This window comes from Bacillus rossius, chromosome 11, assembly GCF_032445375.1.
Source record: "Bacillus rossius redtenbacheri isolate Brsri chromosome 11, Brsri_v3, whole genome shotgun sequence".
Classification (NCBI taxonomy): Eukaryota; Metazoa; Arthropoda; class Insecta; order Phasmatodea; family Bacillidae; genus Bacillus; species Bacillus rossius.
Genome location: NC_086338.1, coordinates 36,321,962 through 36,338,322, shown reverse-complemented (window position 1 = coordinate 36,338,322; position 16,361 = coordinate 36,321,962). Strand labels below are relative to the sequence as shown.

At 37.6% G+C, this 16,361-nt stretch overlaps 1 protein-coding gene across 1 annotated transcript in view; it reads right to left on the bottom strand.

The window, feature by feature from the left end:
* LOC134536807 (Krueppel-like factor luna) overlaps window positions 1–16,361 on the bottom strand; it is a 362,378-nt gene that overhangs the window by 202,958 nt on the left and 143,059 nt on the right. Inside the window, exon 2 of the mRNA XM_063376748.1 lies at window positions 9,310–10,015. Coding sequence (XP_063232818.1) covers window positions 9,310–10,003 — 694 coding nt within the window. The 5' untranslated portion in view covers window positions 10,004–10,015. The remainder of the gene's footprint in view (window positions 1–9,309; window positions 10,016–16,361) is intronic.

Below are 16,361 nucleotides of genomic sequence, written 5' to 3'. Positions count from 1 at the left end.
GGCCGGGCCAGAATTTTGAAGTATCCGGTTGCACTATTGCATCTTTTTTTTTTAATGAGTAAGTTTTATTCATAGTTGAACTTCAAAAGAAAATGCCTGTCACACTACAAACCTGGGTAACAGTAGGACCTTTAGAGAGAAAAGAATATTCGAAATTTTATCCTTAGGTTTTTTTATTTAATTGTTTCAATGTTTTGTTCCTTCTTCAATTATTTGAAGAATCCACTAAAAAAAAAGTCATAAATACACATGAATTAATGTTATTGAATACACGAAACACTCATGTCGAGTATGTTTGGGGGGAAAAAATGATTACAAAAACACTTGTGCAAAATAGGAATTAAATTTTAGACTCGTTGAAAGAAAAAAAATTACTGCAGATTTCTTTTTGTGTGTGTGTGATGCATTTCGGGTTATAACGGGGAGGTTGTGCAATTTTTGAAGCCCCACTACGGATTAAAATAATAATACCTCAGTAACCTTATGTAGCTAGGTTGGTACAATTGTGTTATTCAGTCTTTATCTTTTTTTTAATGCTGGAGGAGATCACATGGATCTCCCTCCAACTTCTCCCCCCCCCCCCCCCGGGGCAAGAACCTGAAGCACCGACGAAATGAACCCAGAGACGTCATGCGGTAATCAACAAGAGTCACTTGATGGTCCTACGACGCAGACATAATGCTTCCTGGAAACATAAAAACAGATGGGTGATTGTGCCAATGTGGGAGCGTTAGATGCTATACTTACTCAACGTGACAAAAAAAAAAACTTACAATAATTTCGCAAGCAAATAATTAATAGAAATAAAAAATAAACGAACTGGAGTGATATTATAAATATAATTGGTAAATTAAAGAATTAAATAAAATATATTTTTTTTTAAAAATAAAGACTTACTTTTCAATAAAAATATAAACATTTTTTTAAAATAAATTATTAAATTTAGTAAACTAATAAACATAATTTTAATAGATAATGAAAATCAATAAATATGCTGAATATTTAATCAAAATAAATTCATTTTAAGAATTTATAAATTAATAATGTAATAATTTATCATTTATAACGAAAATAAATTATACATACGGGAAGATAACCTCATTCATGTAAATACTCTTGGAAAAGTTTATAAACACGATTTATATCAGTAGCATTCCCGATAAATATTTTTTTTAGTAATATGATCTAGTATTCAATATCGATCACTAGAGTATAATATTTACGAGCGCATATATACATTTTATTTGTATGTAGCATTTTTTTACACATGAGAAAACTTCGTTGCACGTGGCGCGCGCAAAGTAAAAATTCATTCTCGAAATATTTTCCTAACACGCCTAAGGAAGTATAACTTCAAAAAATAACGATTTTCAAATTATAAAATTCCATAAATCTTTTACTGTTATTTTTTTTCTTTATTTGAAGGCCGGTTTGATCGGCATTGTTATTGGCTATGTTTGAAGAAAATCTGTTGAGCCATTTAAAGATCATCATATATTTCCATTTTGGTGAAGAAATCTCAGCCATACAATGGATATTTATTTTACTTCCACTTGTTTGATCACCTACGCCTTTAAATATTAAAAAAAAATTAAAAATAAAAAATTATTATTTTGAAAATTTTAAGAGTTGGTTTTTTATCAGGATTTTTCCATTTTATTTTCAGGTTTAATCATAAAAATTGGCATAAGAAACATCCTCTTAATTTTCGTGTACTAAATATATGACCCTCAATAGTTCAAATTGGTTTCTTTTTATCCAGTGTTCCCTAGAATTCAAAATAATACTAATAATATACATTTTACTGTAAAAAGTAACTGTTAAATTTTTAAAACAAATAAAAATGACATTAATTTTTTTTGCATTGAGTTAGCTTATTCATTAAAAGCTAGGCCTCTTGTGTTACACGTTGTTTTGAGACATTAATTATGTTAATTTATCTTGCGAAATTTGCATCCTTGAAATATGAAACTTCCCACTTTTTTTCTCAGAAATAAATAACTTTGAACATTATCGTGTCAATTTTTAAAGTCATTAATTTTAATACGTGGATCGGATAACCGTAACAAGCTAAATGCTTTTCGGCGAGAACATAATAAAGTGTACAAGAACGTTCGGTAGTTGGGTACCTTAAAAAAATTACTTAAAGACATAATATTGAATTGTAACACCAGTGATACTGCGTGAATGTTACAGGATGACAATTCACGTGATATGGATGATTCTGATAATGCGTATTACAACGGTCAGGATTTCCAACCATACACGCGTAGTAGAAGACTTAACAACACACTATGATGTTGATCATAATCATCATCATACTCATCAGACGTGACATAAAAGTTTTTAATAAAACGCATAATGATGGTGTTCTCGTTTTGAACCCAGTGTTCCTGAATGTTATTGAATGTTCCCGAATATTCTATTTTGTTCTAGAATGTTTCAGAATGTTATATAATCTTCCAGAAGGTTCTAGAATGTTGTAGAATGTTCCATTAAGTAATATAATCTTCCACAGGTTCGAGAATGTTCTATAACGCCCCAGAAGGTTCTTGATCTACTAAGGGACTTTCTGTTTCGATTTGACAGAAGCTTGCTGGCTTTGTCCGAGTGAAGCTAGAATAACTCCGACTAGTTATAATATTCATAATGTCAGATATAATTAATTTCTTTTTGAGAAATAAGAAGAACTGAAGATTTATTTCCCTCAAAAATTTGTATAATTATTTAAAAAAAAATGTTTTTCCAAAAGGAAATAAAATATATTTTCATCGTTTTTGGTACCATATGCATTAAAGATATACATTGTTTACACCAGGCATACCATCCGCCTACTATCGGACTAAAGTGACAACGCCAAGTTTTCTCACAAAAATCTTGGAGCTGTCTGGTATAAGTTTCTAATGTATTTGGCGAAACTGCGATAGTTCGAAATTTGCTTTCCGCACTGTGGAGCTTAAAATAGAACAAAAAAAAATCCCTATGCGTCAGGAGGGAATTTTTTTACACCGATGAAAAAGTATCTTGCCAGGCCTGGAATCGAACCCAGAACATCTGGCAAGCCAGCCAGTAACTCAAGACACTGAACTTCTTACCTGACAGGTCTATCAAAATTATAACGGACACTCGGAAATGAAATATTCGCAACGTTAAAGCAACGGACACTCAGGAATGTAATATTCCTAAAGTTATTTCTTTTAAGAGTTAGGATACGGACGGACAGACATAGTTTCCACAAAAGTAGTGTTCCACAAAGTTGGGTAAGGAAACGTTTAGTCAAAATTAGATTAATTTTGTTTCACGGTTGAAAATTTGAACAAACTATTTGCTCACTTGTTGCGTAAGTAATCAAGTATTTTTTTTGTACTCTTTAATATAAATTTATAAACTATATAATAAAATCGAAGTGCTTGTGAACTTTTTTTAAATCTATTTATCTACCCACGTACAGTTAGGATAAGGGCCATTTTTCAACGCAAACCTAACTTTAATACATCTACATTTAACATTTTCAAAAGTAATATTTGATCTTGTAAATAGACAAAATTAAAAAAACCAAATATTTAAATTAACTATGATTTATTACCATGGTTAACCAAGAAATAATTTACACTGCACTTATGGAATGTTAGCCAACATTTTTGTTTGTACTTCATTTTTGGTTAAGTCACTTTGCTGGCTGTGTACGTGAAGGGTTTTCTGTAAATTGTTCTTGCATGTGCTGTCACTCTTAGGTTGACTTTTGCCTGGTGGTTGGTACGACCGTGATAAGGTGTCATTTGCAGTATTTTGGCTTTTTATGAATTTTATTTTTTTCTCCTTACCAAGTAAGTTACAGCAGTCGTATATTTTCCATATTCAGCAACATATAACGAACGTTGCAAATATTCACCAACAACGCGTTTTGAATGAATATCGCGAGCCAAAATTTTCATGTCGTCATAGCAACAAGAAATGTTCTGTTCGAGGAGGTTTAAAAATGCTTTCGCGCATTCTTCGATCTTCGTATTCGACATTCCACTTTGCTCCGCAGGGCCGAGAGTTGAAACGCGTTTCTCTTGTGCAATTTCACAAACGATATTATACGCGGAATCTTCTCAGACGAGAGAATAAACGCCAGAAGCAGCAGGGGGCAGGAAAAGGCACGCCCCGGGTGAAATACGTTACGAGACGCGACTGCGACGCTACCTTTTTTTTCCCCCGCGAATTTCATTTCTCCTCCTGTTTTTCGCCCGTCGCCTCTGCTCTCTCACGGAGAAGTGAAAAGTGATTCCCGGTGCTTATTACGGCGTCCGATTCAAAAGTCTCAGCGATGAGGGGCAAGAAAAAAAAAGGGGGGGGGGGGAAGGACAGAAAAAAATGTCATTTCATTCGCGCGTGCTCTTCTTACCTTCTTTGCCATTTCGCCCCCCTTCTGGGCCCCCCCTTTGCACAACCTTTCGTCTTGTTTTCGCCGTCTTTAATTTGCGCCCTATCGTATCAGAACGCCATTTCCTTTGAGACACAACCCCGCTCCCCCTCACCCAAAAAAAAACATTTTTTTTTTACCCCATCGGAATTTCCCTACGTGTCTTTTGTTTTCCCCAGCTGGCGGCGTTCTCAAAGTGCCATTTCTTTGAGTTTCAATTACCGTGTCATTCATCCTCGCGAAGAAGCGAGAGAAAATAAAAGATTTTGCGAAGACGGACGAATTTAATTGCTACTCGGAACGGAGTGCTTTAGAACAATCAACACTGCTCACCTGAGCCTACTCTCTTCGCTTTAACTTGAAGAAAAAAAAATTATTCATTTCGTTCGCAAGCACAGCAAGAAGATTTTTTTCAAGTTACGAAAGATGAAATTAATTAAATTTTTTAAAAAAAGCTGGATCAGTTGAACGTTTCTCGTATCGCAATCATTTTTTTTTTCCCCCGTGCCCTAAATATCTTCTTCCCAGCATTTAACCTACTTTCCTTTGCAGACATGCTTTTAGTCCACAGGGTGTATCTTGAGTTTAGCAGGACGTTCCTACTCACACATATATATCCTTAGACTACTTGAATATTTTTTCTACTTGATTGGCTTCTAAATAAGGAATATCTCGTTATAGCTATAAAGTAATATCTAAAATACATCCAACGCTAAATGTTTGGAACTTGATAATTTTACTCTTTAATCATATAATTTCATTTTAATCAAAATTAGTTTCATAGCAAAAAATTATTTTACCCTCCCGGAAATATGAATAATATTTAGTAGACAAAAAATTATTCCCAGACCAGTGCTTAATAAAATCCTATTCTGCTCACACGGCTTGATTTGCCAATTTTTACAACACTGAAAAAGCAATTAAATTTGTAAACATAATTTACATTTAAGACACCACATTTATTTAGATATTTATGTGACCTTCAGATAATGTGCTATTTTTCATTTAGAAGCTGTGGATAGTTTTCTAGTTACCATTATATCATTTTTAATAGTAGTTCAATATAAAGTCATATACTCTCTGATCGCATTCGCCTTGAAAAATATTTATACTAAAGTACCGAACTTTGGATGGCATTAAGTTCATATCTGTACGGAAACAGGCTTAAAAATGAAATGCGAATGAACAGGCGATTGAAATAAGTTTTTTTTTTTTCTATGACGACAGTACGGTACGTTAACGAATTAGTCTACAGTTACTTAGCAGTAACATTGCTGGTGACGTCTTGTGGTGCCATAAGCTCGAGATTCTGTTAAAATAAACGTTTGCTGGCTGTGTGTTTAAGGATTCAATTTGAGCTAACGCCAAACGATTATTCTACTTCAGGATTATCGGTCTTTGGAAAATTGCTGTCAGTTTTAACAAAACATAAATTTTTTTATGACTTTTTTTTCTCCCTTCGGTGACTAAAAGGATCGGCTCATTGAGCTCGCAGTAAGCGATCGTAACGCGCATGAGGGAAGGAAAAAAAAAATTTCTGCAAAGCGTTTTAGAGGAAGCAATTAGGCTAATAGAGTTTGCTCGTAAACGTCACCATATTTTGAAGGAAAATAAGGCGGTACGTTTCTCCCCCCCCCCCCCTTTTACACTTCTTTTAATTTATCATAATACGAGCTGTTAAATACACCGCTCCTTTTTTTTTATACACTGAAGAAACAGGAAATGGATGATTTATTAATTACACGTGCATTATTGTCGTCCAACGATGCGCTCTACTATAGCTGTAGGAAATAATGTAAACCGTTACCAATGCCCTTATTCAAGGGCGTATCCGACAGTAAGGTAGAAGAGGGAGGGAATTTTCCGGATTTCAACCTCTTTCAAAAAGGGGGAAAGGGTTCACGGGGCCATATATTATAATAATCAACAATAACATAAACAATTATTTACTTTTTAAAAATAGTTTGTGATGATAAGTTACGAATTTTCTCTAAATAGTGGACCTTGCTCCTTGTTTTATGTATTTATTTATTTTTGCATTTTGGAAAAAAGGGGGGCAGCTGTCCTCCTTGACCGCCTCATGTCGTTATTTTTATATCAATGATACACGTTTATTTCTTTAAAACGTGTGAAATTATTAGGGAAATATTCAACGCTAGCGTTGCCTGGGCTAAACACCCCTTAGAAGATAATTTTGGGAAAACGTCGTTCTAACTTGAGGTCTATCTAATATAAGGAACATCGCTGCCGAGTTTCCAGACTGTAGGACATATACTTGATAAACGGGAAATATTCATCTTTAACGTCCTCGCAAAGTTCGAAGAATGCATCAACGATGCAAAATTCGTTGCCATGGGGATATTCGACAAAAACGGGAATTTAGATCTTTAACACCCTGGAACCAACACCCTCCCCCCCCTTCTTTAATTTTTATAGGAGATGATTTTTCCAAAATAATGTAATACGTCATATTTCATTTCTTTCGAAGAGTATATTTACATAATTTCATCATCGTAACTTTAAAATAATTTTTTCTTCATATAAACTTAACAGCACCTTTTCAGCCCTTTCACCTACGTTACGCAAGGAACTCATATAAAAAAATTTCATGCTTCTAGATCTACCGGTTTAAGCGTGATTTGTCTGACAGCCAGTACCTGATAGGAGCAAATGTTTATGGCATATCTCTTTCGATTATTTTTTTTTTTCAATCCTGATCACCCAACCCTGCTTTTTACGCTGTGAAGCCGAAAAAACCCAAACTGGAATACGTAAGAGGAAAGTGAGTAGAAATATATAGGGTATTCTGGACCAGGCTGACACTTCTTAGCCCCCCCACCCCCTCCGGTCCTTTACTATTCCTACAACAAATTGCAAACTTGACCCGTTACCCCCCAAACTACTCCTCGCCAGGACACGTCCGCGTGCAGTCCCAGTTTCTTTTTTTTTCTTCCTTTTTTTTACGCCCCTTCCCCTCGGCGGCCGAAAGTTCGCGGCGGTGCGGCGCCGTTTCGGCTGTCGCCGGAGTTATTTATGAAACTCACGCGCCGCGGTCCCCGCGCACGTGGGCGCACTGTGCTGTAAAAGGAGTAGCTACGGTTAGGGTGAAAAAAAAGTGGTGGTGGGGGGGAGGCGGCGAAGAAGGAGGTCGCTAAAGGGCGGGAAGCCGCACTAATTAGAACTTTCGTAACCAGGGGGGGGGGGACTTAACTAGTTAACTGGTGTTGTTTTTGCCGCAGCTTCTCCCGCAGGGACAGGTTTGCTGGTTGTGATGAAGGGGGGGGGGGGGTTTGTCTGGAGAGGGGTTAAGGGGAGGGGGTGAAGGTGCTGGCGGATGCTGCATGCTGGATGCAGGGTCCCGCAGATAAATCACGATTCGCAGTAATGTTAGAGGAAAAAGGAGGGGGGGGGGGGTTGGTGGTGGTTAGTCGGCGGAGGAGTGGCGGAGAGGGAAGGTAAAATGGTTGGGAGAGGGGAAATGGGCTCGCGTCTAACCCCTTCCCACTCTTCCAAGGTTGCGGTCCCAGTGTATTATACGCACGCCCAAACAGGCGCGAGAAAGGGAAAATCTGTTGGGGGGAGAGGGGAGGAAGTCATAGCCACAAGCCTGATAAATCTCTACAACGCCCCCACCTTGCCCTCCACTGTGGAGTTTGCCAGCACCCCCTACCACCCCCCCCCCCCCACCAACGAACATAGCTCGAGGTTGGTGGGTGGTTCGGGTTGCATGTATATTCATAAGTGCCGTGTGTTTGCGAGCAACTGTGTTTTACTACGGTGAAGCTTCCAGAGTCATTTGAATTGTTGCGAAAGTGTCTGGAAACGTTCTCAACCTTTGCCCCTTTGCCCCTTCCCCCCCCCCCTCCCCACCCGAATTTCATCTAGATCAGGAACGTAATTCGCGACTTGTCTTTCGAGGGAATTGCAATGAATAGTGGCCCTGGCTCCCAGGAACATAGAAGAAATAAACCACGCTCGCACATGACTACACAATATACGATTACATTAATATTATAGATTCACGCCCACGCATGCATACGTATGCACGTGCCGTATATATAATACATTTCGAACAACGTATAAAAAAAACAGACCATTTGAGCTTATCAGGATAGAATAACGTGTTTTTACAATGTGGAAACGTCGTCCATAACTTCCCTTACCTAGTGAACGATATACGTTGCTACGTAACATGGTATAAACCTTCTCTGGCAGTCACGTATCCAGATAAATCGTACGCACCGATTGCTAAGCGAAATACTGTGAACCAGCAAACAAATATAAGTGTCATTATTAGAAGAGTTACATGACCGTTAAGTTTTTATATGTTGAAAAAAAAAAATGTGCTCACAAATGTCTGGTCAGATGTCAGGGGATAATCATTTGGTAGGTAATATAGGTGGTTACTTACCAACACCTTTGAATATATGTACTGTATAGAAGTCGCCAGCCCAGGTTAAAATTTCTAATACGGTTTTGAGGTAGTTGGTTAATTCACCGCCGCAATCGCCACCATCTCTAGGGCATCGACTTGTGGTGGTCCCTAGCGGACAAGTGTCGAACACCCCTTCCCCCTCCCGTTGAACGACCTTGAGCTGCAGTGAATGATTGGTGGGGGGGGGGGGTGCGGAGAATGACAGCGGGCGAAAGTGCTGCGCTCTAACGTGTAAATAACAACCTAAGACGATACAGGGCGTTACGGCAGCGCACTGCAGCGGTGAAGTTCACAAGCTGCGCATCAAACGCTCCTGAAAAAACGTAGAGTATATCCCATCCACTCGCGACTTCTATACAGTACATATATTCAAAGCCAACGCTGCCGCCAGATGTCGGATACAACGGCGGAGTTTCATCGTCTGAAATGAACAGGGGTAGTGGTGAAGAAGCCGAGGGCGACTCACCTGTGTGTGTCCTCTGGTGCGCCTTGAGGTGCGAGCTCTTGGTGTACACCTTCTTGCAGCCGGGGAACTGACACTTGTGGTTCCTGCGCTTGGAGTCCGGCGAGTGGTCGTGGCGCGAGTGGTGGTGGTGGTGGTGGTGGTGGTGGTGGTGGTGGTGGCGCGACGCGGGGGCCGGCGCCGGCCTGGGGAGGTGCGGCTGCGACGCGGCGACGAGCCGCGACAGGCCGCCCGCGCCTCCGGGGCTCCTCGCGGCGATCCGGGTCGCCGTCGTAGTCGTCGCCGTCGTCGCGGGCCCGCCGCTGCCGAAGCTCGACTGGCTGCTGTTGCTGTGGCCCTGCCCCGACTCGGGGCTCGACGGCGGCGTCAGAGTCGGCAGGATGGCCTGCCCGCGCGCCACCAGCCTCAGCTCCAGCGCTTTCCGGTGGCCGAAGAAGTACTCCTCGTCTTCCTCCTCGTCCTCTTCCTCCTCCTCCTCCCCCAGGTCCTCTAGGTCCTCGTCGTCCACGTGGTACTCCTGCTTGACGAGCACGGCGCAGCTGAGCGCGCGCTCGCCCAGCTGCAAGCCGTCCACCACCTCCACCTTGGCCCAGGAGGCCGTCACCGGAGCCGTGAACAGGTCCCAGGAGGTGTCCAGGTCCGTGGGCAGCTTCTTGCACGACTGCAGCTTGGGCTCGTCCTTGAGGTAGCGCTCCATCTCGTAGCACGTCTGCAAGCACACGCAACCACCTGTCACTCCGTTCAATAAAACATTTTTCACTTTTTGCTATCAAAACTTGTAGTTACTCCCCCTAAAAAAACATTTAACACAAAAAAAATTGGTTGTCTGTAAAGTTGGTTTACGGACGATAGTTTAACGTGACAACGTCATAAAAAAACATTGTTGAAATGATTGCATACTTTTATGAATAAAATTGAACCATTTTTATTGAAATATTACTATTTTGTATGGATACATAGAAGGAGTGAAATTAAATCTACAATTTAATTGATAAATTTGCTTTTATTTGCACTCATTAATTCAAATATGTTTATTACTTTAACGAAGAGATTATTTTAAATATAACTTTTATACATGTTTGCTATTTAACTTCTTCCAATCTTTGTTATTCTATTAAGGATAGGACGATGATAAGAAAAGTAGGAAAGGAATGGGAGTGTTTCAAGTTTAATGTGCCTCGAAAATGTCAAATCGATGGTGGTTCCAATCGAGTGGAATATAACGGGACACAGCGTAACGGGAAAATGTGCGTAATGGGACTTTATTTTCGTGCGTGCAGTCGGCGTTCATCGATTTATTAGACGTTGTCACGTCAAAATTATTTAAAAATATAAATTATATCCCAACATTTAGATTTATATACTGAGGTAACTTACGTACTTGTTCATTTTCCCTTTAAAAATTATTTTATGGCTTTTTTTATACACTGATTTTGTTTTGAACAAATCTATACTGCCATCCTAAATTTTATTTAAAAGATCTTTTTTTTTTAACCTTTCATCTTTATAGGTACTTTTGTAGGTTTTCTTAAGCTACCTAATAGTTATTTATTTGTCAACTGTTACAATTTTTTTTAATGTTTACATTAGTCAAAATACCGCACGTAGATTAAAGTGACAAGATGCTCTTACACACAAGATTGCCTTTGTGAGTGCTAAATTTCCTGTTTAATTTAAATAATTATTGTCAAAGTTGTATATGCTATGGTTTAATTTCTTTCAGAATTTTTTTTTTTAATATTACCTAACCTCCTAAAAGCCTCAGAATTTTTATGACTTTAAAAGGCAAAATAAATTCTCCTCAAAAAGTTTTAAACCATACCATTCAGTAGCCACCAGCTTTGCCTTTAAATACAAATTTTTTTATTATTTATTCGATTTGGTTTTTCTTGTCTATACTGTAGAAAAATTTTAAAAATTCAACTTTGCCAGCTAATTATGCAAAAAAGAACTAACTATACTTTTTTTTTTTAATTTTGTTGAACTTCAGCCTATCAAAAGTTCTACTACAAGTTTAATTGTGTTAAACGTATTTCACGTAAAAATAAAATAATGATCTTGAACGTGACATACACCCTTAATAAAGAACAGTATTATTATTTATTTTAAAATGCAATGTTGTCACCCAAATTAATTAAAAGGAAATCTTATTTTTATTATGTGATTCGTCTGTAATTTATATTTTAGTTCTATGAAGTACAAACGTACTCTTATAACTGTCGATACACGAAAAGGTTTATCACCGAATCTCAATGTTGAAATCGGTGTTATATTGACAGCGAATTCGACCCCGGATTTTTTTTTGCAAGTGGGAAACATGGCGGACTTTGTTTTGAGTCAGTGGGTTCCGTCACTATTGTATCAGAATCACTCAATGTCTCGAATTACCTCGAGAGACGACGATGAAATTAAGCCTTCATTATTTCCTTCATTCATTCATTAACTTACAATTGATCTTGTTTCTTAAGCAATATTTGTAAAAAAAAAAAAAAAAAAAAAAAGTGTATACATAAAATCAAAGATCAAGTCACACAGGAAACAACAAAATTTCTCTGAACACAAAAACTGCTGGTCACTTCAGTTAAAATAACAAACGAAACAAAATGCGTACATTTAAGACACGATAAAGTGCTCTTAAAATTGACGCGACACGGGAATGGTGGGGGATTGGGTGCGGAGTTTCTCTATCGGAGAGACTTGATTGGTTGGGGGGGGGGGGGGGGGTAGTGAGTGTGAAGTTTCTCTATCGGAGAAAAATGGATGTCAATTTGTCACTGGGCACTGCACAAGGTAATAATCCCTGTGGTTTTGGCTGAGCAGTGGCCAGGGAAACGCAATATCGTGGCGAGTTTTGGGTTGAAGGGATGGAGGAATTTTTCAAGTAACATTTTATTTTTCATTTTAAATAACTGATTTTCTACTGCGCCTCGCTAACAAAACCGGCCGTGCTCACACACACACACCAGCGGTTAAATGGGAAACTTGTGAAACAAAATAAAATGGAAATACAACTTGAAAAAAAAAATAGGCTGGTCTCAAAATGGCGGGGAGGAGGGGGTTGGGAATATTAATGTTTTTATCCCATCCAGCAGAGTGGAAGCGAGGGAGAACGATAAATGTGTCAGTTGCTGTCTGCTTTCGCGGCTTTACAAAGGCTATCTTTCTCTCTCTTTCTCTGTCTCATTCTATCTCACTCTGCTTTCCATTACCTATCTCTCTCTCTCTCTCTCTTCTCTCTATCTCTCTTTGTGCGAAGCTCTTCACGAAGCGCTGAAGCGTGCGTAACTCCACGGAACCCTAAACGATTCGTCCTCTCACCACCCCCTCCCCACCCCCCCCCCCTTTTTTTACTTTCCGGTCTTCATCACAAAACAGCGAGAAAACGCCGTGAATCAAAACAGCAGCGCGGGAACTGTTTCCGTTGAGAAAACTGAAAAGTGTAAATACCTGCCGAAGTGTAAACAAAGGTGCAGCCGACAAGAACGCGTCAAAGGAAACGCCAGTAAAAGGTTTGATACGGTTATTATTTTATTGTTATATTTGATAAGATTTTTTTATTTTATTTTTTAAGAAAAGATGAAACGAAAAAAAAAAATTGTATGAGCCATAACAAGCTAAAACGTAAAAGTATATCAACACCCTAACTGAATTAATGTAAAACATTTTCTTTTTAAATTCCTTTAGCAGTAATTGGGCACAGTTTGAAAGATTCACTGTTTATTTTACATTGCTCTCAGCGTTTTCCAATCATACCGTCTTTAAAGTTTCGCGAATTAACCGCAAAAAATGTGTATTTAGTGCACTTTATATTTCTTTTATACATTAAATAGTTGGCACATCATTTCGGTAACGTGCAGCTGGCTGATAACTCACTTAGATCAATGCTAATGGTGAGCGAATACGTGAGATAACTAGGAATTGGTTTAGTACACTTATAAGCTATGGAGATAATTGGACATCTGTTGATTAACAACAAGTAACGCGGCTTATTAACAGCAGCAATAAGTAAAAAAATGTAGAGTAATTTGTCAGGCAATGTTTTTGTTACTTGTATATATTGTATATATTAATATTTTAAAACTAAAACTATGTATTTGTAAAGAAAGTTACAACAACATACTGCTACTTCTAAGCGTTCAATAAGAAAATATTGTATTTACAGTTACCTAATTGTGCAACAGACATTTTAAAACTATTTTTATTTGCATAATTTTTTACAATTATAACATAACTAATAAAAAACCAAATTGTGTGTGTAAGCTGCATTTATATTTTAAATAACTACGCATTCAAAATTAAAAAAGTATAATTTAAAATTATAAAGTTGACATTCAAATTGCAACAATGCATCAATGGCTTTGGAAAATTTGCCAACAGATTTTATGTTGAATAATTGATTGGAATTATTGGGGTGACAGAATATAAATTACAACTCCAACGATTTTTGACGTTATTATATTCTGATTTTTATCAATATTCTCTATAGAGTCCCAGAGATAAGAGTTTTTCATAGGAGCAACTATAACACATACAAACTAGACTTATGCGGGAGTTTTGATTTCAACAAGTTTCTAGTGCTTATTTCTATGCCTTGCAAAATATAATCCCATATTATTCAAATTAATTTAAAAAAAAAAAAAACTCTCGATTTAGATACTATATCTATACAAAACACATTACGGCAAAGGAAATGAGATACTCCAGGTTATTTTTCAACCATGAAAATTCACAAAATTATATTCATGAATTTGTGGCTGGAAGAAAAAAAATAATAATTTCTCCATTGCCATTAGCAACTTTCAAGGAGAAAATATTACCACAAGAAAGTAGCCAAGCAGGACGTCTGAAGAAAATAAAATCATCCAACCGAGATTTTACATCAGATAATTTTATTTCTGTTTTTTTTTCTTCCCCCTTTTTCTTTTCAACTGACCACGTCACAAAAAAAAAACCTCTCCGCTTGTGCTTACGTGATTACATAAGCGTAAAGGAGTTCGGAGTTGTGTCTTCTGGTTCCGCAGACACATTATCTCTCTCTCTCTCTCTCTCTCTATCATCCTCCACATCAAATTAACTGGGAACAGCGGCAAAACCAGAGTGACAGCGGTGAGTATTAGGCGAGTATTAAGTTGTAGGAGGTAGAGAACATACCGGAACTCGGGGAAAAAGAACAACGAGGGGGGGGGGGGTAGGTAGGGGGAGGGAAGGAGGCAGAAGGGTCGGGTGCCTCTAATGGCTACGTACAAGGACCCTTTTCCTTCCTCGCAGACTTCCATTCCCGTCTGCTAACTTAATTATTTACAGACTTTTCCTCCTCTGGCCTTCATCAAGGAAGACTTTGCTTCGTGTCTTCTATCTCCACCTACCCTTCTCCTCCTCCTCCCCCCCCCCCCCCAGCCACTCCCCCAATAAATTCCTACACACACCACTGAGTGTCGACGCAAGAGAGACAAGGAAGAAAAAAAACCCCGAAGAAAATGGAGAAATTAAAAGACGAAGAGGTCTAGAAAGAAAGTTTAAGGGTTTGTTTACTCATGACTTTTTCAGTACGGTTTTCTCCATTTCCCTTTCCTCTTTTCCCTTCTTTCGGCCTGAGTTTCGGAAAATAAAAGAGGAGTCCGCGATAACTAAATTCTAGCCCAGTTCGCAAGGCTCTTGCTCCGATTTCTGGACGGACTTATAGGGACGAAACTTAAGATACCCCCCCCCCCTTTTTTTTCCTCCCGAGAATCGATTAACACTGGCCCAGAGTTTTAGCGAAGATAGGTCGGCAAGACCAGTTTCAGGCAAAATGGAGTGCAAATAAAGCAGTGGTTAGTCGATAATGCGTCGAGGAAATTTCATAGTCTTGCGGAGGCAATTCCATTCAAGAATTCATGAAAGTTAAGTAAAGCACTCAACACGTAATATCATTGCGTATGTCCAAAACCACATATTATACAGCTAATACCATTCAAAGAACGTATTTAATATTTTTCTTAAATTATTAAAATTAAAAGACAATAAAAATCGTTTAGAAATCATACTACAGTCGCAAGGCACTGTCAATGTAACTAAATTTATTAAGTGTTGATAGATTCATGTAAAGTATTTACGCACATAACTAGTAATTAACAAGGATATAACAGTCTTACTCGTATAGGATATAATAAATTTTCAACACCGCACTAATTTGTTCTCATTTTTGGTGAGTGCAACTTTTCAAAGCACTTTATTATTATTATTATTATTATTATTATTATTAAAGACTAAATATAGAATTATGCTGTAGAAACAGTTTTAAAAACAATAATTCACAAAGAATCTAGCAACTGGTTTTTGTTTCATAATTGAAATTAAGTGTAAAATGGCTTAGCCAAATTCTATGTACAATAATCATTTTTGTTCTGGGAATCAAATTTAAACGTGAAGTTAAGATATATTTTTGCAATCATTGAAATAATATTCGTTCAAAACAAATATTGTTTAAAAATCAATTTACAATAATTTGGTTGGAAATTTTGAAACAAATATTTCCGTGTTCAATTTATTGTTTGCATAGACATAAAAATTTGACCACCTTGTTAAATATTATATATAAATATACACACACATTACCTAACTTATGTAGTGATTCCTTCTGGTCTATTGCTAAAATTCGTTGTGTTAACACTGGTCTACATTTTTAAATACGGGAAGAAAACACTTACATAAAATTATATTTATCTTACATTGCATCAGCAATGCAACAGCCGTTGCCATGGAGACGAAGAGAGCATCAACGATGCAACATTAGTTGTCATGGGAATTTTCGACTGAAATTGGGAAATGAATCTTCCGAAATAATTAAATAAGTGTTATTTAATTTTTAAAAGAGTATATTTACAAAAAAAAATCATCGTCGTAAATTTAAATCTTTATACAAAATTTACCACCCTTTTTCACTACTTTAAGGATGGAATGTCAAACAATTCCTTTTTTTAAATGCCCACCGACGTTACTCAAGGAACTCATATTCAAAAAATAAATCATGCTTCTAGACCCACCAGTTTAAGTAGTCTGTCAGTCAGTGTTTA